Genomic DNA, 25,848 nt, shown 5'->3' on the forward strand with positions numbered 1-25,848 from the left:
TTTTTCATATGTCATGTGCACGTCAACAGCATCTCATGTGTTAAGCGCGCGGAGTTGCGTCCTCAGGTCTCCACGCAACCTCATCTCATCCACTGTCCTCACGTGGTTAGGGAAACAGGCAACCTGAGACAATGCGACTAAAGTAAACGCTACTGGCTCAGTGTTTTGCACCGTTGCCAACCCGCAGGTCCACCCAGGACTCTACGGAACGACATCCTCTTATGCCACATGAGATCTGGGATTCTGTTATTGCAAACAAGCTTTCTGATTTGCAAACTTTTATTTTTTTTAGATAGTTTATGTAGTGGCGAATAGGAAAAAACTTTTAAAATAGCTGAACGTTTGCATGTATATTAGACTAATGCTTTTAAATGCATTTAGTCACTTGCTTCTTAGACAGAAAAACAAAAGAAGAGATTTATAGGGGACATCTCACTTCATTAAAGAAGTTGGAATACGCGCATTTACAGCCATTTATCTATGAACTCAACTGGCAACATGGACGATGATGAACAGGTAAGAATTATTTTATATTGGATAGCAAAAGAAAAGGGTGGAAAAGAATGATAATGGATAATTAAGGTGCATAATTGATAATGGTGGCTAATTGGTTAATAATGGACATTATTATTTTATTTTATGTAATAATTTTGCTTATATTTCACTATGTTTTAATTCAAAAGCAAATCTGCAACACAAACAGTAAAATAATGCATTTAGACCGTCAGGAGCTGTTTCTACTCTCACCCATAAAAATAAGAGGCTAAGGCTTCGGGTTGATTTAATCATAAATTATCAGTATTTTTATTTATATATTGGTTTACTTATTTGTAATCCCAAGTGCAATGATATAAAGGATTCTGCATGATTGTATACAGTATAGAAGTAAAGCTTGAAAATTGCTTTTAATTGGCTTGTTGCTTTCCATTGCTCCTAACATTTGTCTTTAAAAAAAATCCCGTTTAGCCTGCTTTTGTCCAATAACTGGGCACGTGTTTGTGCTAAAAATGTAAATGCTTACTTTAATAAGTGGCCTTTTTAAAAAGTTTTTGTTATTATTTTTTTCAGATTAATAATGAGTAAATGCTGCATGCTTCAAAATATTTCATATTATATATATTTTCATAAAGAAATGTTAATAGATCTTAATTTGATTTTAAAATGAATTAATTAATTTGATGTTTACAAACATTAATTGTTTAAAAATGTGTTTAAATCAGAGTTATTTCTTAAAATTTATATTTCTGAAATGTCCCCTAATACATGTAAAAACACGTAGCATTTTGTTATTGAGAAATGAATATCGTAAAACACTGTATTTTTGTCATTTGGACTATGTTGTCCTCATTTCATAAATGCAAATAAAAACAATATTTTTATTAGGAACTTTGGAGAAAATTTGCCGGTATTAGTTGGCAGAATGAAACAAGAATTATTTTTTTAAGATACCTAGTAGCCTAATATTAAATTTAAAAAATGAAAATGTAATTTTTTTTCCGTGGCTGTATATACCCAAAGTAATTTTGAAACATTTTGATGTGTTTTTGAACCGTTTATCTGTTGCGTTTCAGAGCTCTGATTCTCTTGTGTGCGCGGGCTGTGGCAGACTGATCGCAGATCGGTTTTACCTGGTCGCGGCTGACAGACGGTGGCACGAGCGCTGTTTGAAATGCAGCGCGTGCCAAGCTGACCTGGAGTCAGAGCTCACGTGTTACAGTAAGCACGGGGATATTTACTGTAAAAAAGACTATTACAGGTAAAATTAAAATACAGTTATCAAACCTTTTACTTTAGTGAAGGTTATATTTAACCTTTTATTATACCTTATTTTTATGCTGTTCTGTATCTTTTTTTATCCCTGTGTATAATATCCCATCTCTCTTAAGCAGGACATTTTCTTTGCAAAGATGTGCGAGGTGTCACCTGGGCATCCCGGCCACAGAGATAGTGATGCGTGCCAATGGTCTGGTGTACCACCTGAGCTGCTTTTCCTGCATCACCTGCGACAAACTGCTTTTCACTGGAGATCATTACGGGATGCGTGACACTTCAGTGTACTGCCAGGTCCATTTCCAGATGATGCTGGAAGAGGAATGTCATCCAGACCTTTATTACTCAGACATGTCTCCTGTTGAGCCGAACTCTAAGACCTCCACACATGAAGGGACCCCTGTGCAGAGGGGACGCTCACGAAAGAGGAAAAACTCAGATGCTACAGACCCTGTTGTTTATAATGCAGGTAATGCATCTAAATACTCTATGCATGGCTTTTAAAGAAAAAAAAAATGTTAATTCAGTTCAAATTTATTTCTATAGCACTTTTCAACGTTTTGCAAAGCAGTATACATTAAATACAGAGAAGTACCTCACAAAATGTTCATCATATTTGAGGACCTTGGCATCAAAATATGTATATATAATACCAGCAAATCAGAGAGCCAAATACATACAAACATTGTCAAGAGTGTTTGGTAAAGCTTTGAAGTTTATATAAATTTTTACATTTTTGCAGGCACTATCAAAAAACATATAACAAATAAAGACAATGGCTAAAATCTTTAAAATACTCAAAATGGCATGTATACCAGTCTAAATGATGCACAGAAATATATTTTATAATAGTGCTGTATGTTATGAGCCATGAGGTTTAAATTGTCATAATTCTGGTACTTTTGATAGTCCAAAAAATAGGGTAAATCCAACATCATGCACTCATTATTTTAAATAAGATTATTTGTGAATAAACAGTATCTACTGTTGTTGACAATAACTTGTTCTTTAGCCTTAAGTATGCACAAAATACAGAAATGTACACAACATGATTGTGTGTTTGTGTGTGCATGTGTGTTCTAGATGTGAGTGATATGGGTGTGGACCTGCTGGAGAGAGTGAGACAGTTTAGCCAAAAGTCCAAACGCCTGCGAACGTCCTTTAAGCATCACCAGCTGCGGAGCATGCAGAACTTCTTCAACCACAACCACAATCCAGACGCCAAAGACCTCAAAGAGCTCGCACAAAAAACCGGCCTCACAAAACGTGTGCTCCAGGTTCAAATAATATTTTTGAATGCATGACTTCTCTGGGAGATAGTTATCTATCTGCTTACTCAAAGACAACTTTGTTTTCCAGGTTTGGTTCCAAAATGCCCGTGCAAAATTCAGGAGAAACCTATATCAGGAGACCAATGGAGCGGGTAATATTTCGGACAATTCCACCATCACGTCCCCATCTGTACCTTCACCAGAGATGTCCCCTCCATCTTTGAATTCATCCAGCCCCTCCAACACCTCTCCAGCACAACACACACACTTAGAGCAAAACACACATGTGCACCACAACAGCATGAGCCCATCACAATGCACACCACCCAATTTCTTCTGAGGTGCTTCATCACAAAATAAAGACTGCACTGCATCTTAGATTCACAAAGCATTTGATTACAGTTAGAATGTTTCATTATTGGTTTTTCAGATTGGTCTAATAACATTACATCTATTCAAGTCAAGTCAACAAGCTTTATTGTCATTTTAACCATTTAGCAGTGCTATATAGTTAAATTAGACGTTTCAAATTGGTCCATATAATTATAAATCTTTATCATGAAATATCTTGAAAACTTTAGCCAACCAGCACCTTTATAACCTGTTTTTTATATTTTATTATTATTTATTTATTATTGCAAAACTCACTTTTAGTACTTTTTATCATTGCTGTTTTCCCATTTTAAAATGGTTATGTTGCACATTATGTACTGCAATGCATATTACTATAAATAAATAAAATCTGGAACTGCATACAATGTGCATCAATGATTAAATAATTCAAAAAGTAGATGATTCATAAATACAAGCTACAAAAACAATGCTGACTGTGACGTCAAGTTAAAATGAAGTATGTTTTTGTTTGCATTTATTTTAATCAATTTATCTAAATAAATAGATTTAGTGCATTGTATTATGGGATACAATATGTACTTTGGATGTATACAAAACATTTTGGCAAATCTCATTCAGATCTGTGCATACAAAACAGTAGGGCTGTCAAAAGATTAATCCCGATTAATCGCACACAAAATAAAAGTTTGTGCTTGCATAATATATATAATTATTATGTCTCTATAAATACACACATACATTTAAGAAAAATGTAAATGTTTCTTAAAAAAGGTGTGTGTATTTATATATACAAAATAATTACACACATTATGCAAAAACAAACTTTTATTTTGTATGCGATTAATCGCGATTAATCTTTTGACAGCCCTACAAAACAACATGCATTCTGTGCAGTAAATGTACTATATGGTACAGAAATATAAAAACTTGTATGCTGTCTGAACTATCTGAGCTTATCTCCCTTAAATCAGGTCACAAAAATTAAAAGATTCATTCACACACAGAGTGGAAGTCAAAAGTAATTTTTTTTTTTAGGTTTTCAAACAATATTAAGTAGACTTATGCTTCCCTGTAAATAAAGGTAAAATAAAGCATCCACATTATGTGGAAAATATGTTTGTTTGTTTCACCCTGTGTGTGTGTTGTGTGTACTTGTGTATTTTGCTTATATATGTGAGTGTGTAAAGGTTGTGTGATTGTAAATGCCATGATCCATGCAGAGGTGATTGTGGTTGGCATATACGAGCTGAGGTTAAACTGTCCCAGTACTGGCATAGATACACAGACCCAGCATCAAAGAGAGAAATTTAGTGCTGCCTTTGTTCCATAGCCACATTGTTTTATTAGCTGCTAATGAAGTCTCAATTTTGCAAAAAGATTTTCCCCCTTTCGAAGTTTCTTTCAATTTACAATCATCATGTAAATCGTTTACATTCAGAATCATGGAGGCTTTGGTGTTTGTGTACGCTGCATATTTCGTAAAAGTGGCTGTGGTTAAACCAAGTGTTTACCACAAGCAAGCATATGTTTGTGTTTGGGTACTTGTGTGCTTTTATGGATAAGAAATTACAGGACATGCCACTCTCTCATGCCGCAGGCTGAGAGTAACAAACACATGCAGACAAAAAATATCACGTGCTGTTAACAAGAATATAAACTTGATGATCAAGCAGAGCAGACATGCAACAAGCAGAGCTAAAATTATATAAGCATGTTCAATATTTACAAAAAATTTGAAAATTATTGTAAAAAAACCACTATTTTATAAAAGCTGAACATGCAGTGTTGGGTAAGTTATTTAAAAAACTAATTAATTACTAGTTACTAATTACATCTTCAAACATGTAATAATAAAATTACTGTACAAATTACTCTTTCCAAAAAGTTTTTAATCACTTAGTACTAATTACTTTCTAAATCCTATTTAGTAAATTATACAAAGATAGGCTGGAATAAATCACATAAAAGAACTTCAATTATTCTGGTCACACTTTTTAAGGTCCAATTCTCACTATTAACTAACAATTAACTACTTTTGCCTCAATATAATCCTAATTACTGCTTATTAATTCTTAGTAAAGTAGTTGCTAAGTTAATGTATGGGTAGGATTAAGGTTTTGCAGAAATATGCAATATGTGCTTTTTAAGTATTAATACACAGATAATATCTCAGTAATATTAATGCTTATAACCAAACAGTTAAAGGCGGGGGGCATGATTTTTAAAAACACTGAAAAAAGGATTTGGGCCGAGTACCAAAACACACTTGTCAATAAGCCAATAAGCAGTAAGGGGCGTGTCTACTAAACAACATCGTTGCCTGGGTTACGTATGTGTGGGACGGGTCTATTAAAAGAAGGTCCAGATTATATTGAGGTAGGGGCGTGTTTGTTTAGGTGATGTTAAATGTCAACATTGGCTTTTAAAGAGCATGCACCCCGCCTTTAATAGTGAGAAGTGGAAACTACACTAGAGTGTCACCATTATTCTTATTAACTCACCAAAGTTAGCGAGAAGGATACATAAAAAGCATGCATTTTAACCTTAGACTTTATATTTTGATGTTAAATCCACTATTGTATTATATATATTTGATCTACAGTTGCTACAATTTATAAAAGGAACTCATATGTATTTATAACAAACAAGACAAATAATAGTACGTTGAAATGACTTGTAAATCTGAGCTGATTCAACAAAAAAATTTATGGCAGCAAAGAATTTTTTACAGTGTGTTAAATAAATAAACAAACAGTAGAATTTTGGTACTTACAGAGATCCCCAAATGTTAGTGCTTGTGACCTCCAGGGGGCGCCACTGACCATTCAAAATAAAGGACTAATGTAATGACTACTCAACAAAGAATTTAACAAATCCACAAACCACACCAGCATAATAGCACAAAACACACACTAACCCACACAGTACAATCATTGTTCCTCTATATACTCATGCGCACACACAATGAAGAAACGGAAGTTAGTCACCACAATCTTTCGGTTTTATGTCACTTTTGTTTTATTGCTTTAGTGAAGGGATCAGTAGCACTTCCCTTATTCCTGCAGTACAACATGCATTAAATATTTCTGTCTGCAATAGCAAACCTTGATAAAAATAGCAAAATGATTCACGCCTATGTGTTTGATAAAGGCATGTCTAAATGGCACTTGTTCATAATTTCCCCCCAAAATGACAACTATTTAGGTAGAAAATGAGTGTACAGTACAGTATGTGCGTGCAAAAGAGAGGGAGAAGTGGGAGATAAGAAACGTAAAGCAAAATGATGTGGGTTCACTTTCCATTAAAGCACCTTAAGGTCTGGGGTTTTTCACTGTTATATCAGTATTACTCATAGGGTTATGCCGAAACAATGTCGTCATGTCACTTTTAAAAAGTGTCAACTTTTGAATCACTCCACATGAAAGGTTTAGCACACTTTAAAAACGTTTTAAAGTTACATAAAATGACATAATCTTTACTCTTTATACCTGAAACGAATGCGAGTCATTCCATATATTCAGAATTTGGAGTTCCAGAATACTTATTGGGATATATAGTCAAAATAATGATATGAATAAATGATAAAACACACTAATAAAATATAATGTAGTGTAATGTATTGTATATTATATTATATTATGATATAACAATTATAGATTAATAATCATTTTAAAATAACAATGACTTCAAGTTGAATATTCTATATAATATAATATAATGTATATTGTATTATATTATAATAATCATTATATAACCATTATATATTATAACCATTTAAAAACATTAACTACTTTAATTTGAATATTCTGTAGCTACTGTAAAACATATAATTCAAGGCTACTACAGTTTTTTTAAATCAGGTAATGATAGTAATCAAGTAAAGTATTTAATGATATAACACACTATAATATATAATATAATGTAATGTAATGGATATTACAATAATCACTATATAAACATTATATATTAATAACCATTTAAAAATAATAATGACTTTAATTTGAATATTCTGTAGCTACTGTAAAACATATAACTTAATTTAATTGGTAAATACAAAATATTTATAGACTATACACTTTAAAAAAAATGTTATTTGCTGCCAGCAATGTTGCAAGTATAGTATTTATTTAAATAGTCATTTAAAAGTGTAAGTGTAGGCTAAATAAAGAGACAGAAGTTTCTTTGCTCAACCCATGTGATTCCCGGGGTGTGACTCAAACTCGCGTGGGCCGTGACACGAGTGAATCTGGTGCGTGGCGTGGATGCTGACCAAAGGGTCTTACTGACATTTTTTTTTTGCCCCACTAGTATTTCCAGCAACGCATCTGAGGGGTAAGTGGAACAGCTGCGTGACTTTTAACCCAATTTGTTGAAAACACGATGCTCGTGACGTGTATGCGCGCGCACGCCTCGGGATACGGAGTGTTTTACAGTTGCACAACGTGTTCGTGTCGAAGATAGTGCCAAATCGCTCCTGGGGTTTATTTGGCGTGTGCGCAAACCATGTCGGTGTAGTGCGCTAACGGCAAGATAGACGAAGACGAAAAACAACAATGTATACGTAGTCCCACCGGAATAAACTTTTATGCAAGGTAGGCAATGCTAAATATCGTTTAGTAAATATGGTTTAGTGAAAGTACAGTGGGCTTCTGTATGTCTCTTGCTTGCATGTGTCAGATATGAAACGCGTAAAGTTGCATACTACGGCCTTATTCGACGGCGTGGTTTATTTTTAAACGTATACTTTACAAACAGTTTAAACCCAAAAATAGTCTTACCGCGTTGCAAATATAGAGGAAACACTGAGGCACTGAAATTCAGCTTGATATACAGGAGGTGTGTTGACTTATGGGGCGCTGCGCAGACAGTTCGGCGTATGACATCAAAGTACCGCGAGAGCGATTCGTTTCGAATTGCTCTCGCGGTACTTTGATGTCATGACGTGTTCGACTTCTGCGCCGTATGAAGTCGAACACGCCTATGCACTTCTGTTAAAGCCCACAAGTTTACGGAAATCTAACACACGACTTTTAATCAACATTCGTATATGATCCTTGATCTTTTATGATGCTTTTAAGTCGCTTTTATTGAAAAAGCATTGATATTATGGCGCTTCAGACTGGGCTTGTTTTTCTGTGGAAGAATTATGACTCCGCCCACAGGCGGTGTTTGTTTGTATTCATTCACGTGTTTTTGGCCACAAAGTATCGCTTTTGCCCGTGATTCACACTCACATGTCGCAGATGTGAATACTTTATGGCGCGAAGTGAACTTTTGCAAAGTAATTTGGTAAAAAAAAAACGTGGTTAACAGTTATCAGTCAGACTGAATTTTTTCTAATGGTTTTAAAAATGATCAGACGTTGTTAGCATTATACTTTTTTAATCACCTTTAGCTTTTACAAAAGTAAATATTACGTTTCATTTATCAGTTTAAATGTGAGTAACAGCATGCATAATAATTACAAAATTATTATTATTAGGCCTATTATTAATTATAATATATGTTTATTATTATATTATAAATAATAATCCAATTATTTAATCATTTGAAAAAATGTAATGGTTCACTAATACTACTTGGCATGTCTACTCAAGTTAGCTTTTTTTTAGTTTATGCAGCATGAGTCATGACTATATAAATATAAGAAAAGTTCAAAAATTTTCCTAGTCCACACCTCCTTTTTGTCAATATGTTGATGGCTCTCGGGTAGATTAGATAGATAGTAAAGTCTTTATTTAGAACTGTATACAAAAAAATTACTTCATCAACTAATTGTATGACTCATGTTGTTCGCTGTAGTGATCAGCGCCAAACAAATACAACAGTCAAACATGTTCATTTCTGTGACAAGTCATGATGCTTTACTGATGTGGGTTGGTATCACCAAATCAGATGCAGATGTGATCAGAAACCTGTGTGTATCTGTACGACCCACAGCGGGTAGATGCGTAGAGGTTTCGTGGTATTGCGGAGCTGTTAGATCAGAAGTGTTATATCGAGCGGAAATACAAGTCTGTGACTCAGAATTAGAGGAAGTTAGATTGTTAAAAATTTGCACAGGTCACTTCCTCAAGACTAATGCTATTGCTGTCTGTCTGTCTGTCCATCCATCCATCCATCCATCCATCCATCCTTTCATCCATCCATCCATCCATCCATCCATCCATCCATTTACTACACAAGTGCAAACAACACACCCAGCTTCAAACTTGCTGTAATTAAACAACACCGTGATGTGTCTCGTGCAACAACATGTGACAGCTTTCTAAGTACGAAAGGGTTTTCTAGGAAACAACTATCATGTGCATCTAACACTATCTGTAAATCTGCTTGTATATGCAAAGTGCATGCAGTTGCATGATGGGTATAAAGTGTGATCCAGACGTAGGAGAGAATTCTTCCTCTATATTTTTTGTGAATGGAAGGAAATTGGTACAGAAACACCCTCTCCTTCCCCTTCTCAAATATTTTCCTGCAGACCTGTTTTTCTGCACCTTAAAGGGCAGGAACTGACCTTTTGTCATTTTCTTGTTTATTTTATGGCAGAAAAAACTATTATATGATCTGTATGGTTGTCAACAAGAGGCATAGCAATGCTAGGAGTTATGATATTTGTTGGTTACTCTTGATGTGAGCTATTTCAATGTAATTTGCAGTATATAGCACTCACATTGGTGTCTTACAAGCAGATTCTCAGTGAGTTTCTAAATATAGCTTATATATGCCTAGTGTATACATTTTCATAACTACTTTTTTCGGACGGTTTGGTATTCTGTTACTATTAAAGATCATAATTGAATCCCATGCATATCCTACACAAACAAACCTATACAAGTGCTTAAAAAAACTTGACACATTCATTGTATATTTCATTTAGACTTTATTGTACCTTGTAGGCATGGAATGTTGGCATGGCTTCACAAAGCAGTTTGTTTTTGTGTGCGTATGTGTGTTTGAATGTGGGTCAGTAGGCTTGCCGGGAGCTTGTTTAAAATTAAACAGGAGTTGTTTGTACATGCCAGGTTGTACAGTGTGAAAGAGACACGAGCCATGAAGACTACACACACACACACACACACACATATATATACACACACTTGCAATGTATTCTTTGGAAAATACTTAAGAAGTATGATACTACACACTTCATCGTACAAAGATCTTATCCCTGTAACTGTGTTGTGATTCGTTTTATGTCCTAAAGTGGTTCCTAGGAAGTTTTTGTAAGAATTACCAATTATTTTAAGCGTGGGCATTTAGGAAAAGCTTCACAAGTTTCACAAGAAAATCTATGGCATAGCCAAGAATAGTGCTGGGCAAAGATTAATCGCGATTAATCGCATACAAAATAAAAGTGATTTTTGGCATAATATATGACTTTGTGCTGTGTATAATTTTGTATATTTAACCACACACATACATGAATGTGTGTGTATTTTAGAGCTGCAACTATCGACTATTTTTTCAACCGATTAATCTATCGATTATTTTTTCGATTAATCCAATAGTCTAATGATTTTTTTTATACATATAATTCCCCAACAAATAATAAATGTAACATCTGCCATTAACGCTAACATTTTATTTAAGCATTTTCTTAATTAAACAAACACACAAACCAAAATTTTCAACATGAAAAATAAAGTGGCAGTGCCACTTTAAAAGAGGCATTATTCACCTTAAACAATAAAATAGGCATATATTAATATTTTAAACATTAGTTTATGATTAGTACATGCATTAACTCAGCATTAGTTCAGACTGAAGTAAAAATAAGCTCATTGTGATTCATGAACCCTTATATAAGATGTAATGGTTATATTATTACTGTTAATATTATTACTATTAGTAGTACTGCATTCTCATTTAACTTTAACATTTAACTTTTCTTAAGTTCCGGGTAAAAAACAAGTTCAGTTAGTATGATCTTCTAATATTTTATAAACAGCGTTTACGCCGCTGTTACTTTAAATAAACGCATGTCAGGAATACCTTACAAGACGAGCTTCTGTAATATCTGCGCACATATTCGCAAAAAAGACGTTCATTGGGAACTCCGCACTGCCAGCTGGCTTTCAGTGCACGCGGGCACATGCCTATCAGTTCTCAATGTGACAGTAACTTATTATTTCATAACTTCTTAATATAAAAACATGTCCTGCTCTTTATTTACTGTTTCAACATACTGCCCAGAAGCGATGCAATGTCACGTCTGTCGGGCGTCTCGCAGCTCGTATTAAACGAAGATGTAAACGCAGCTGTATTAAGCACAATATGTATTGATTCTATTGTTTATAGAGTAAGTATAAAAACTTAATGTAATAGTTCAAATTCTTACGCTGACGTCTCGTCATTTTGAGGTCGGAGAGCTCCAGGTTTTCTTCTTTTAAGATGATCATACACAGGTGTTGCGCTGCTGTGGTATGCCATTTCAGTTTTACACAGTATGTGTTTTATTTGGTCTCTGCTTAAAATATTCCCACACTTTTGATCGCGTTCTGTCTGTTTGGTATAACACTTGTATCACCCGGTCGGAGCTGAAGCCGCCTTCATTTCAAAATGTAAACAGTGCGACGCATCGACGCATTTCCGGCAAATCGACGTAATTACGTAATCGACGTAATCGACTACGTCGACGCGTCGTTCCAGCCCTAGTGTATTTATATATACATAATAATTACACACATCACACACTCATATATTATGCCAAAAATCACTTTTATTTTTTCTATGCAATTATTCGTGATTAATCTTTGCCCAGCACAAGTATAAATGCATGTGGATGGACTATTATCATAAATATAATTTCCTCTGCTTGTCTTTGATTGTTTGTGCTGGGAAATTAATGTGTAAGGTAATCTTTTTAAAATTAAGAGAGCTCAAATGCAAAACCCTATAAGTGCATCTGACATGTTTTCTTATAAATTACATTTTTTTATCAGGCTCTTATTTTTAGGTTCAGTCATTTAACTTTAAAGGGGACATTTCAAAATACTTTTTTAAGATGTAAAATAAATATTTGGTGTCCCTAGAGTGCGTATGTGAAATTCAAGCTCAAAATACCACACAGATAATTAATTACTGGTATATCATGTTAAAATTGTCACTTTGTAGGTGTGAGCAAAAATTGTGCCGTTTTGGGGTGTGTCCTTTAAAATGCAAATGAGCTGATCTCTCTGCACCGAATGGCAGTGCCGTGGTTGGATAGTGCAGATTAAGGGGCGGTATTATCCCCTTCTGACATCACAATGGGAGCCAAATTTCAATGACCTATTTTTTCACATGCTTGCAGAGAATGGTTTACCAAAACTAAGTTACTGGGCTGTTCTCACATTTTCTAGGTTAATAAATGCATTGCGGAGCCAATCGTAGCACTTTAACATGAATAAAGTCAGATTTTCATGATATGTCCCCATTAACGGCAATGAAACGGTTATTAGTCAGTAATGCCTTATTTTTTCACAGATTTTATTATGTGTGACTGTCTTTTACTGCAAAACCCAAGTAAAAATTTTCACTTCTAAAAAAAACTAGTAACTCTTCATTGTCCTTTCTGAAAAAATATCCTAATATATTCGGCAAACTCCCTTAAACCGGGTAAGAAAAAACTCTTGCACGGCGAAGTATGCATGCTATCGTTAATTTAATTCTTCTTCTGTACACTTTAAAGACTTTGCTGAAAAATCATCATTTCGTTTAATTGATTCTGCCAACAAGCTGGTATTTTTTAATGACCTAAGGGGGGAAAAACACACTGTATAATTTTAAGAAAAAAAATCTGTGTATATATATATATTAAGTGTTCATATTTATATATAATATAAATTGTATATAAATATAAAAATGTTTCTTAAATATGTTTCTACGTATTTCTTAAATATATACATGCATGCATTTGTGCGTGTATTTATATATACTACTTTTACACAACACACACACACACACACACACACACACATATGACTTTTATTCTGCAAACGATTAGCTGCGTTTAGTTGTTATGCAGATCAAGAAGCAGAGAGCATTCAGTCAATATCATCTCATCTTATTTTTGACAGAGGTGTCATTTAGCAACTTTTGCATCTGAACTTTTAAATGTTTATTCATGCTTGGCTTAGCAGCAATAATAAAAGGCAGTGCTATGATTGAGCAATGCTAGTTTACAGTCTATAGTAAATAGATTAAATCCGCTGTTGTTTTAAAGGCCTGACAGCTGCTGGTTTGAGATCAGTCAGTGTTGACAGATTATGTCAGGTGTGGTTTTTAATGACACATAACTACAATTATGCTAAACATGTAAGTATCAAAACACACGTTTTTTTTATTGACAGTGATCTTTGTGTTTGTCTGCAGGTGTGGAATGTCAAGATGGAACAGAACGGCTTTCAAGATCAGAATAAAAATTACACAGCACCTGTACAGAACGACCAGGTCTGATCAAACACATACATGCTGATATGCACCTGCTGGCACAGACTCAGATTGTTACACCTGTCAGTCTTGTATAAATCATTTACAACAATAGCACATACTTGTAATGACTTGCTTTTACACTGTCTGTTTCTCAGAGGAACATGTTGGGATATGGATACTGCTCCATGCTTTCCAACTTTCGTGTCGAGAAGAAGATCGGCCGTGGTCAGTTCAGCGAGGTTTATAAAGCTACGTTTCTACTAGACAACCAGCAGGTGGCCCTAAAGAAAGTACAGGTGATTCTGAATACTTTACACATAACTTCATCTTCATGTAAGATTTATATTGTTAAAGGATTAGTCCATTTTCTTAAAAAAAATTCAGATAATATACTCATCACTATGTCATCCAAAATGTCTTTCTTTGTTCAGTCGAAAAGAAATTATGTTTTTTTTTAAGGGAAAACATTCCAGGATTTTCTCATTTTAATGGACTTTAATGGACCCCAACACTTAACAGTTTTAATGCTGTTTAAAATGGCAGTTTCAAAGGACTCTAAATGATCCCAAACGAGGCATAAGGGTCTTATCTAGCGAAATGATTGTCATTTTTGGCAAGAAAAATAAAAAATATGCACTTTTAAGCCACAACTTCTCGTCTTCCTCCGGCTGTATGCCAGTGCGACCTCACGTAATTGCGTAATGACGTCGAAAGGTCACGTGTTACATATATGAAACGCACATTTGCGGACCATTTTAAACAATAAACTGACACAAAGACATTAATTAGTATCATTCCACATACTCAATGTCGGAACGGTCCTCTTTCTCCACATGTGTAAACACTGGGACGTAGTTTCGCATATGTCATCTGTGACCTCTTGACGCGATGACGCATTACGTAAGGTCGCACTGGGGCGTCACACGACCGGAGGAAGATGAGTAGTTGTGGTTTAAAAGTGCATATTTTTATTTTTTTTGCCAAAAATGACAATCGTTTTGCTAGATAAGACCCTTATGCCTCGTTTGAGATCCCTTGGAGTCCTTTGAAACTGCAATAAATTTTTTATTTAAAAATTTAAACTGCATTAAAACTGTTAAGTGTTGGGTGTCCATTAAAGTCCATTAAAATGTCATACACAGAGGTAATTAAAAGTGCTTTACATATAAATGAAAAAACAATCCTAGAGGGAAAAAATCTGTAAGAGACATAAAAAATCACAATAAAAAAATAGAGATACATGAGAATTTAAAATAACTATTAAAAGAAAATAAATGTGATTTTAAATGTGGTTTTAAAAGAGGAAACGCATCCCTGCCAATGACGAGTTTTTACGGCAATCCATATTTCCGCTATTATCCACTAGGTGGGGCTCTTAACCAACTTATAAAACAATAAAGCATCCACTGATCCAAAAACAGTAAAAACTCGGTTTGTTTTGATTATCATTCTGAATCTGATCTCTAATAAAAGTCCTTTAGAAAAATGCAATTATCTCTGCTTTTTGCTCAAAATGAGGTATTTTTAAAGAAACCTACCCATATTTAAGGGGTGATAAAAAGAGAACAAATTATATATATATATTTTTTAAGCCGGTGTTCTGTTCTTTCATGTGATATATTGTATGTTTATATATTTTAAGAGGAGCATTTACTGGAATGCATTAAGCTTTGGTGAAAATCTTAAAAAAATGCTGGTGCTGACTTGCAACTTTTTTTAAATTTGCGGGAAAAGAGTTAAAGTACTTTACCGTATTGTGTATGTATTGCACAGGATTTTTTTTATAACATTGTGTTATTTGTTGTATGTGGTCAGATCTTTGAGATGATGGATGCTAAAGCTCGTCAAGACTGCATTAAAGAGATTGACCTGCTAAAGGTTAGTAACATGCTTTGAGATTCACACTTGTGTGTTTTATGCGTCTGAGTTTGTGACGATTCTATCCGTTGTGTTTCTGCAGCACTTAAACCATCCAAACGTAATAAAATATCTGGATTCGTTTATTGAAGACAACGAGTTGAATATCGTTCTGGAGTTGGCCGACGCCGGGGATCTCTCACAGATGATAAAGGTCATTGTCAGCATGTGTGTTTGTTCTCTACTGTTAGAAATGTGGCAGATCAGCACCTGATAAACAGTGGGAGGTGACACTGTGATGGGTTCATGACAAGCAGGTGACTAGTGCAGAGAGATGGTGGCTTCATTGGGACCTGAAGCTGTCATGTGTCTTTACTCACTCATATGCCCCGCCCTACTGTATAGATTAAATTAATACCATAAGTAACTTTCGATAAAATCATCTGCCACCTCTCTTATCTGATCACACTGTCCTGTTACATTGAGCAAATAAAAATCGGTTAACACTGAATTTAACTTAGCAAAGCACAAAATGAAAATACTTTTGTGCAAAGTAGTTCACCCCATGCATGTCAGTTGTTTCATTTTATTATGTCCAATAAGATTGAAGTACTGTCAGCACCACTTAACACATTTTACCATGCTTCACAAAATTCCCCTCAGTCAGCACTGAAAAGGTCTGGGCGGTCTGGTTCCAGTTATTAGGAATGTTGTTCTAAGGATGTGAATCCAGAAACATGCTATGCCTGTGACCAACCTTATGTGCTGACAGATATGACCACATATTAAAATTTTTGTTAAAGGAAAACACCACAGTTTTTCAATATTTACTATGTTCTTACCTCAACTTAGATGAATTAATACAAACCTATCTTTTTTCAATACGTGCACTTTTAATCTTTGTACAGCGCCTTGTGAATGTGTTAGCATTTAGCCTAGCCCCATTCATTCCTATGGCTCCAAACAGGGATGAATTTAGAAGCCACCAAACACTTCCATGTTTTCCCTATTTGAAGACTGTTACATGAGTAGTTACACGAGGTAGTATGGTGGCACAAAATAAAACTTTTGTTTGGAGCCATAGGATTAAATGGGGTTAGGTTAAAAATTAAAGGAATATTCAATTTTCTTAAAAGAAAAATCCAGATAATTTACTCACCACCATGTCATCCAAAATGTTGATGTCTTTGTTCAGTCGAGAAGAAATTATGTTTTTTGAGGAAAACATTGCAGGATTTTTCTCATTTTAATGGACTTTAATAGAGCCCAACATTTAATACTTAACTCAACACTTAACAGTTTTTTTCAATGGAGTTTCAAAGACCTATAAACGATCCCAAACGAAGCATAAGGGTCTTATCTAGTGAATCGATTGTCATTTTTGACAAGAAAAATATAAAATATCCCCTTTTTAACCACAACTTCTCGTTTAAATCGGGTCGTGATGCGTCAGCGTGACCCCACGCAATACGTCATGATGTCAAGAGGTCACAGAGGACGAACGCGAAACTCCGCCCCAGTGTTTACAAGTGTGTTGAAAGAGGACCGTTCCTACATTGTTGTATGTCATCTGATACTAATTCATGTCTTTGTGTCAGTTTATTGTTTACAATGGTCCGCAAATGTGCGTTTTATATATGTAACACGTGACCTCCCTACGTCACTACGCATTTACGTTGGGTCGCGCTGGACCGGATTTAGACGAGAAGTTGTGCTTTATAAGTGTATATTTGTTATTTTTCTTGTCAAAAATGACAATTGTTTTGCTAGATAAGACCCTTATGCCTCATTTGGGATTGTTTAGAGTCCTTTGAAACTCCGTTGAAAAAAACTGTTAAGTGTTGAGTTAAGTGTTAATTGTTGGTGTCTATTAAAGTCCATTAAAATGAGAAAAATCCTGCAATGTTTTCCTCAAAAAACATAATTTCTTCTCGACTGAACAAAGAAAGACATCAACATTTTGGATGACATGGTGGTGAGTAAATTATCTGGATTTTTCTTTTAAGAAAATTGAATATTCCTTTAACACCTTCAAGAAGCACTCTAAAAAAGATTAAAAGTGTACGCATTGAAAAGGGTAGGCATGTATTAATTCATTTAAGTTGAGGTAAGAACATAGTAAAATATTATAAAAGGTGGTGTTTTCCTTCAAGAGCTGACATATTAGGGTACAAACTTAAGTTATATGTGAATAGAGATATTTTGTGCCTTATTTGAGTTCCAATAACTTATGTGTGTTGTTTATGTGTGCAGTATTTTCAGAAGAAGCGAAGATTGATTCCAGAAAGAACAATATGGAAGTATTTTGTGCAACTCTGTAGTGCACTGGAACACATGCACTCACGCAGAGTCATGCACAGAGGTACATGCACGCACACAAACACACTGTAAAATAAAGTGTTAACAAACTCATAAAAACATAATGTACTATGTATATAATTTATACAAAAGGGACAATTTCAAATCCGCTCACTTCTGAAGACATATGTGACCCTGCTTGTGAAACTCCCAATCCTAAATAGTGCAAAGAACATTTTGTGAAAATGAACCTTGATATCTTTAATATTGACTGAGTAAATCAAACTTTGATGCTCCTAATCATCATTACATTATGTGACTTTAGCCTGGAGTTCACAGACAGGCTCACATATGTGTCTCAAATGTTGTTACAGTTTTTCTCACTCACTTTAAAGCGATTCTCAGATCAGAAATACATTTTTCAAAACGTTTTGTTCAACCTGCACATAGGGCTGTCACAATGATTAAATAATTGTCTGACCTCATCGCGATGATTGTAGATCACCGCAATGATTGCACATTTCTTTAAAAAACACAAGGGGGAGCTGCAGCTCCTTTATAAACGAGACGGTATGAGATGGCGCTCGTGTACTGACAGTGGTACGAGAAACATTGCAAAGCCATTCAATACAGTGAAAAAAAGAAATGCTGCAAAACTTTGATAAATAGTATGAATTGCCAGCTAAAACATACATTTCCAAAACAGCGATTCCAAATTTAAGGAAGTGAAAGATGCTATTCTTACAGAGACACTTCACTTTTTTTGAAAATATGCTCATTTTCCAGCTCCCCTAGAGTTAAATATTTCATTTTTACTGTTTTGGAATCCTTTCAGTCGATCTTTGGGTCTGGCGGTAGCACTTTTAGAATAGCTTTGCACAATCCATTGAATCTGATTAAACCATTGGCATTGAGCTAAAAAATAAAAAGTTTCGATAAGTTTCCTATTTGAAACTTGACTCTTCTGTAGTTACATTGTGAACTAAGACTGATGGAAAATTAAAGTTGCGATTTTCTAGACAGATATGTCTAGGAACTATACTCTCATTCTGGCGTAATAATCAAGGACTTTGCCGCTGTAACTCGGTTGCATGAGGCGCAATGATATTACGCACTACCCTAACTTTCAATAGCAGGGGACTACTTTCAGGCACTGCGTAATATCATTGTACCTTCTGCAGCCATGTTACAGAGGCAAAGTCCTTAATTATTACGCCAAAATAAGAGTACAGTTCCTAGCCATATCTGCCTAAAAAATCGCAACTTTTAATTTTTTGTAGGTCTTAGTACACGATGTAACTACAGAAGAGTCAAGTTTTAAATAGTAGAAATATCGAAACTTTTTGTTATTTTTTAGCGCAATGCTAATGGTCTAATCAGATTTAATGGATTATGCTAAGCTATGCTAAAAGTGGTACTGCCAGACCCAGAGATCGGCTGAAAGGATTCCAAAACGGTAAAAATCAAATGTTTAACTCTATAGGGGAGATGGAAAATGAGCATATTTAAAAAAAAGTGGAGTGTCCCTTTAAGGATCTGTACGGAATTGATTTTTTGCAGCCACTACAGACATGTGGTTCAGTACTAATATGACCTTGTTATGATTGGTTACTATTTAAGGCCGGTTCATGTATAGTCAGTTTATTTTGATTGCATTTTTATTTTCAGTTATTTGTGTTTATTCCTTATGAAGAATTTTCAGTTTTTTAAAGATATATTCATTAAATAATTACCTTCAAATATGTGTTATGTGTATTAATATTTACTGCCAAGTAAACCTTACAAAAGATTTTATTTAAATAATCACAACAATGTGTGAAAAATATGTCCTGAACAAAAAAACAACAACATGAAAATTAAATGTCAAAGCAATAAAGCAGACAATTAATCGTCAAAGTTATAAAACAGGCAATTAATCATCATAATCGTCACAATTTATAAGACAATTAACCGTCAACCAAATTTCATAATCGTGACAGCCCTACCTGCACATCATCAAGTTGTGCACAACATGAAAGCAAATTCTCATTGTTTTTAACAAACTGCAGATGCTTTGATACAATCATGCAGATAATTATGTATAATTGTCTGCTGTTTCTTACATTTTCAATTGCTTATGTCACTGCATCATGACATTTTTCTGAAAATACATTATACTGGTTTCTGTTCAATAGTCTTAAATATATTCCCGGTTATATCAGGACATTTTAGGAGCTTTTACAAACATACTTTACAAAAAAAAAAAACTGCTGTGCATCTTTAGACAAAACATTGGTACTGATTTATGTTAAAATATGTCGGGTGCAAGTTAAGTTAGCTCAAACATGCATTTTATTCTGGGACTAGGAAAAACTCTATCCGGGAAACCGCACCTTAGGAATTAGTTCATCATACAAGGCACGTCATGCAAAATTGTTGACCTTTGTGTCATTATCCGTTACTCTAAGCATGTTTTCCATATTTTTTTGTGAACTGAATTGATAAATTGCTGTCAAGTGAATCATGAAATTTTGAGTTGACGTTTTTCTCAATTTGTAATTTTTATTTGAACTGTAAAATATGATTAATATGAATAATATTATATTATCATTAATCTGTAATTTGTTTACAGAAGAAAAATAAATGTGTAAATGTGAATTCATCCAGAGTTTACATCAGAAAATACTGACACATATAATTGTGCACACTTGGTATTTTGACAACATGGCTACACATTTTGATTCTCTTGTTTATGAACAATGACACAAGGACTTGCCATTTTGATGGGACTGACATGTTAAAGGAATAGTCTACTCATTTTCAATATTAAAATATGTTATTACCTTAACTAAGAAGAGTTGATACATCCCTCTATCATCTGTGTGTGTGCACGTAAGCGCTGGAGCGCGCTGCGACGCTACGATAGCATTTAGCTTAGCCCCATTCATTCAATGGTATTTAGAGATAAAGTTAGAAGTGACCAAACACATCAACGTTTTTCCTATTTAAGACGCGTAGTTATACGAGCAAGTTTGGTGGTACAAAATAAAACATAGCGCTTTTCTAAGCGGATTTAAAAGAGTAACTATATTTTATGGCGTAATAGCACTTTTGGGAGTACTTCGACTCGGCGCAGTAACACCCTCCCTCTCCCATTATGAGAGTGAGAAGGGGAGCGGACTTTTCAGGCGAGTCGAAGTACTCCCAAAAGTGCTATTACGCCATAAAATATAGTTACTCTTTTAAATCCGCTTAGAAAAGCGCTATGTTTTATTTTGTACCACCAAACTTGCTCGTATAACTACTCGTCTTAAATAGGAAAAACGTTGATGTGTTTGGTCACTTCTAACTTTATCTCTAAATGGCAGCATTGAATGAATGGGGCTAAGCTAAATGCTATCGAAGTGTCGCAGCGCGCTCCAGCGCTTACGTGCACACACACAGATGACAGAGGGATGATTCAACAGTTCTTAGTTAAGGTAATAACATATTTTAATATTGAAAATGAGTAGACTATTCCTTTAATTTACATAAAAATGTACTTTTGAGAGATGAAATCATTTTGAACAAATTACAGGCTTTTGCAGGACATCAGTGATGTTTTGAGAAATGCACTTATTATATTGCTCCAATGCGCCTGTAATAATTTCAGAAAGTTGCTGACACAAATGTGCTTTAACTCTTATTTGTAATCACTGATCTGTCCGAATTAAGTAGTGAATTAACAATTAAGTGTTTGTGTGTGTTTATCAGATATAAAACCCGCCAACGTTTTCATCACAGCTACTGGAGAGGTTAAACTTGGTGACCTGGGACTGGGTCGATTCTTCAGCTCCAAAACCACAGCCGCACACTCGCTCGGTAACGCTCAGCATCTGTGCACATATGGAAATATACTCAGACATGGATAGTCAATAAATAACATGAAAGCATGACCATTTTTTCACCTCAAAATTTCATGTCAGTGCCAATAGTGTATTGTGCAGTGCTTTGACAGCACTTTCGGCAACCCGAGTATAAATACAGGCTTGGGGTCCTTTGGCGATCCCGTACCCCTTTCTACACCCTGTACTTTCCTGTTCTCTCATTACATACTGTCTATCAAATAAAGCCCAAAAAAACTTCAGCATACACATGTATATGGGAAAGATGCTGTAACTAATATACTTTAGTAAGCAGGACATTTCTTGATTTATCATGCAAGTACTATGCAAAAAAACAATTACACATCTAGAAACATCTCATAACTTTCTTGTCTTTGTCTCACAGTTGGAACTCCATATTACATGTCTCCGGAAAGGATTCATGAAAATGGCTATAACTTTAAATCAGACATCTGGTCTCTGGGGTGCCTGTTGTACGAGGTAAACACATGCATACACGCTCATTTTGATTTATATTTATGGATTTGGCAGACGGTTTTATCCAAAGTAACTCACAGTGTATTCAAGGTATATATTAATATGTGTGTTCTCTGAGATTGAACACTTTTACGCTGCTAAAGCAATGCTCGACTAGTTGTGCTACTGACTATGTTGATGTATAAACATGTGATTGTATTTTATATTAATGCAGAAATTTGCAATTGCAAATCTGTTTACAGATCCCCCAAAAGATTATATCATTATTTTTGATATAACTTAAACCATATCACTGTTGCAGTCCTTAACACTGTGCCTAAGAAAACCACATCATATATTTACACTGTAATTGTTTTAATCTCTCAGATGGCAGCTTTATACAGTCCGTTTTACAGCGATAAGATGAACCTGGTCGCATTGTGTCAGAAGATCGAGCAGTGCGATTACCCACCACTCCCATCCGAACACTACTCGCAGAAGGTACGACATCTACACATCCACATATAATTACTTTACGACTCGGTTCAAAAACCTAATGCAGTTTTATAGTTTGTTAAAGGAAAACACCAAAGTTTTTCAATATTTTACCATGTTCTTACCTTAAAGGTGCAGTGTGTAAATTTTAGCACCATCTAGTGGTGAGGTTGCGAATTACAACCAACAGCTTAGTCCACTGCTAACCCCTAGCTTTTGAAACACATAGAGAAGCTACAGTAGCCACCACCGGACAAACATGTCATCGTCGAAGACAACTTCGTAAAAAAAAACTCCATTAAGGGCTTTGGTAGAAAAATGGCGGCACAAAATGGTGACTTCCATGTAAGGGGACCATCTGTGTATGTAGATAAAAAGGTCTCATTCTAAGGTAATAAACACATAACGGTTCATTATGAAAGGTCTTTATACACTCCTGATAATATAGTTTTGTATATTATTTTGCATTTCTGTCAAGAGATCCTTCAAAAAATTCCACACTGCACCTTTAACTTAGACAAATTAATACATACATTTTTTTTTCAATGCATGCACTTTTAATCTTTGTTCAGCGCGTTGTCAATGTGTTAGCATTTAGCCTAGCCCCATTCATTCCTATTGCTCCAAACAGGGATGAATTTAGAAGCCACCAAACACTTTTATGTTTTCCCTACATGAGTAGTTACACAAGTAAGTATGGTGGCACAAAATTTTTTTTTTTTGGAGCCATAGGAATGCATGGGGCTAGGCTAAATGCTAACACATTCACGAATCGCAGTACAAAGATTAAAAGTGCACGCATTAAAAAACTTACGGTACTAAGTTAAGGTACGAACATAGTAAAATACTGAAAAACGGTGGTGTTTTTCTTTAAAGGGAGGGAGGGGGTAATACCCCAGTATTAAAAACTAACAATTGCAAGCCCTTGAAGTGTGTCTGTAATGCCTTAAAATGCTGTCTAAGTAGGCATCTGGAACAGAGACATCAACATGTAAATGGCTTTGTAACTACACATTTTTTTTTGTGTTCCAGTTCAGAGATCTGGTCAGCATGTGCATCAATCCAGACCCCGATCAGCGACCCGACATCGTCTTTGTCCTTCAATACGCCAAACAGATGCACCTGTGGACGGCCAGCACCTGAAACAAATGCACATATTTGCAGCGAGGAGAACCATTGTGCAAACCTGTGGCGTCTGCCGTCTCTCCATCCAACTGATCAAGCTATGATAGATATGAGATAAAAGAAGATTAGCGAAGAGAGAATGTGAGCTGAAAGACGGTATACTGTGTTTAAAGCTGAACATTTCTGTAGATTTGTATTGGGCCGAATGCAGATGTATTCTGTTGATGAATGATGTATCGCAATGCTATATGGTCAGCGGTTTAGAGAAAGTGGAAGGCCGTTACATTGGTCAGGTCAGGCGACCTCAGACCTCATGTTGATGTCACAACAAGGTTCTATTTATACACACTTCCTGTTAGGCTAATCTATCCATAACAACGTATAACTTTGCGTTACAGCCGAGTTACTTATTTCTCTTTGCTGCTAACACGTACACGCACACACAGTTGTTTCACAGGCAATATGTTGGACCGTCTTGAATTCGACATTTTTGTTCGCTGGTCAGATATCTAAAAGTATTCATAAGTACTCAATGTTGGAAGTATTTAACATTACATGTTCCCCAACAAGATGTTATATTTTAAGTGATACTTAAACATTCAGTTTTCATGTCATCATGTAAATGTTGTGTAATTAACAATAAACTGATAACAATTTTGCAACGGAATTGTGATTATTATTAGTGCTAAAAAATTATGTTGATATAAATTAGGGCTATCATAAGATAATAAAAGTTTGTGTTTGCATAATATATGTGTGTATTTTGTGAAATTATGATGTGTGTGTATATATATATATATATGTGTGTGTGTGTGTGTGTGTGTGTGTGTGTGTATATATATATATATATATATATATATATATATATATATATATATATATATATATATATATATATATATATATATATATATATGGGTGATTCTCATGAAATCTAGACTTAGAAGGGGGTTTGTATGATGTCATTTAAAATAATGTGCAAAATAGTACATGAAGAGATGTTTGTAACTACTCTTTTTTTGTACTTTTTTTATCAAAATGTTTCATGACACATCATAAGTCTAATCGCAAGAATAATTATATATATATATATATATATATATATATATATATATATATATATATATATATATATATATATATATATATATATATATATATATATATATACACACACACATGCAGGTATGTATGCATTTACATGTGTATATATAGTTATGTATATTTTTATATATTCTAAATTATACATAAATAAAAAAACGATATTTAAATAAAACATTTCTTAAATGTATATATATGTATGGGTGTGCGTTTAAATATACATAATATTTACACACATCACAAACTCATATATTATGCAAAAAATAACTTTTATTTTGTATGAGATTAATCTAGATAAATCTATGCCCAGCTCTAATATATATATATATATATATATATATATATATATATATATATATATATATATATATATATATATATATATATATATATATAAATATATATATATATATATATATATATATATATATATATATATATATATATATATATATATATATATATATATATATAAAAGTCTTAGGCCACCATGCTACCATTATGTGTTGTTTTTGCAATTGTATAGTGATCATATATAATTGTTTCTCAGTCTCTTTATTAGAATAAAACCAGAAAATACAGGATAATACAACATTATTATAAAATAGATACGTGTATGTGTGTGTATATATATTTATTAATATTGTACACATATTTTTTATGTATAATCTATTTATTAATAATATAAAAATTTAATTTATATTAACATGTAAATGTTTCTTAAATGCATACATGTAAGGTTTATTTAGGTTTCTCCTTAACGCCCCCTCGTGGTAAATAAATATATAGTTTACTACCAAAACCTTATTAAAATAATACCTGGGTTTACCCTAATAAAATGT

At 34.2% G+C, this 25,848-nt stretch overlaps 2 protein-coding genes across 3 annotated transcripts; both read left to right on the forward strand.

The window, feature by feature from the left end:
* Positions 1–498: 498 nt before the first annotated feature.
* Positions 499–3,500, forward strand: lhx2a (LIM homeobox 2a). Its single transcript, XM_065244272.2, has 5 exons — positions 499–516; positions 1,572–1,756; positions 1,890–2,239; positions 2,854–3,047; positions 3,130–3,500. Exons 1-5 carry the CDS (start codon positions 499–501, stop codon positions 3,379–3,381), a joined length of 999 nt encoding a protein of 332 aa, XP_065100344.2. The 3' UTR covers positions 3,382–3,500.
* Positions 3,501–7,608: 4,108 nt separating this feature from the next.
* On the forward strand, positions 7,609–24,656 carry nek6 (NIMA-related kinase 6). Of its 2 annotated transcripts, none has more exons than XM_065243933.2 (10): positions 7,609–7,727; positions 13,752–13,829; positions 13,967–14,107; positions 15,627–15,689; positions 15,772–15,882; positions 17,922–18,030; positions 21,699–21,806; positions 22,215–22,309; positions 22,673–22,786; positions 23,813–24,656. In XM_065243933.2, the coding sequence occupies exons 2-10, from the start codon at positions 13,767–13,769 to the stop codon at positions 23,921–23,923; spliced, it is 915 nt and encodes a 304-aa protein (XP_065100005.1). In that variant the 5' UTR covers positions 7,609–7,727; positions 13,752–13,766; the 3' UTR covers positions 23,924–24,656. The 2 variants fall into 2 exon arrangements, with proteins under 2 accessions (XP_065100005.1, XP_065100004.1); XM_065243932.2 differs by lacking the exon at positions 7,609–7,727 and adding an exon at positions 7,815–7,987.
* Positions 24,657–25,848: the final 1,192 nt, after the last annotated feature.

The sequence above is a fragment of the Paramisgurnus dabryanus genome, chromosome 18 (assembly GCF_030506205.2).
Source record: "Paramisgurnus dabryanus chromosome 18, PD_genome_1.1, whole genome shotgun sequence".
NCBI lineage: Eukaryota > Metazoa > Chordata > Actinopteri > Cypriniformes > Cobitidae > Paramisgurnus > Paramisgurnus dabryanus.

Coding starts and splice junctions, on each gene's coding strand:
- nek6 (XM_065243933.2), top strand. CDS start 13,767: ATGGAACAGAACGGCTTTCAAGATCAGAATAAAAATTACACAGCACCT. Junction 21,807..22,214: donor CACAGCCGCACACTCGCTCG/GTAACGCTCAGC, acceptor TTTGTCTCACAG/TTGGAACTCCATATTACATG. Junction 22,787..23,812: donor CCGAACACTACTCGCAGAAG/GTACGACATCTA, acceptor TTTGTGTTCCAG/TTCAGAGATCTGGTCAGCAT.
- lhx2a (XM_065244272.2), top strand. Junction 2,240..2,853: donor CCCTGTTGTTTATAATGCAG/GTAATGCATCTA, acceptor TGTGTGTTCTAG/ATGTGAGTGATATGGGTGTG. Junction 3,048..3,129: donor TCACAAAACGTGTGCTCCAG/GTTCAAATAATA, acceptor TTTGTTTTCCAG/GTTTGGTTCCAAAATGCCCG.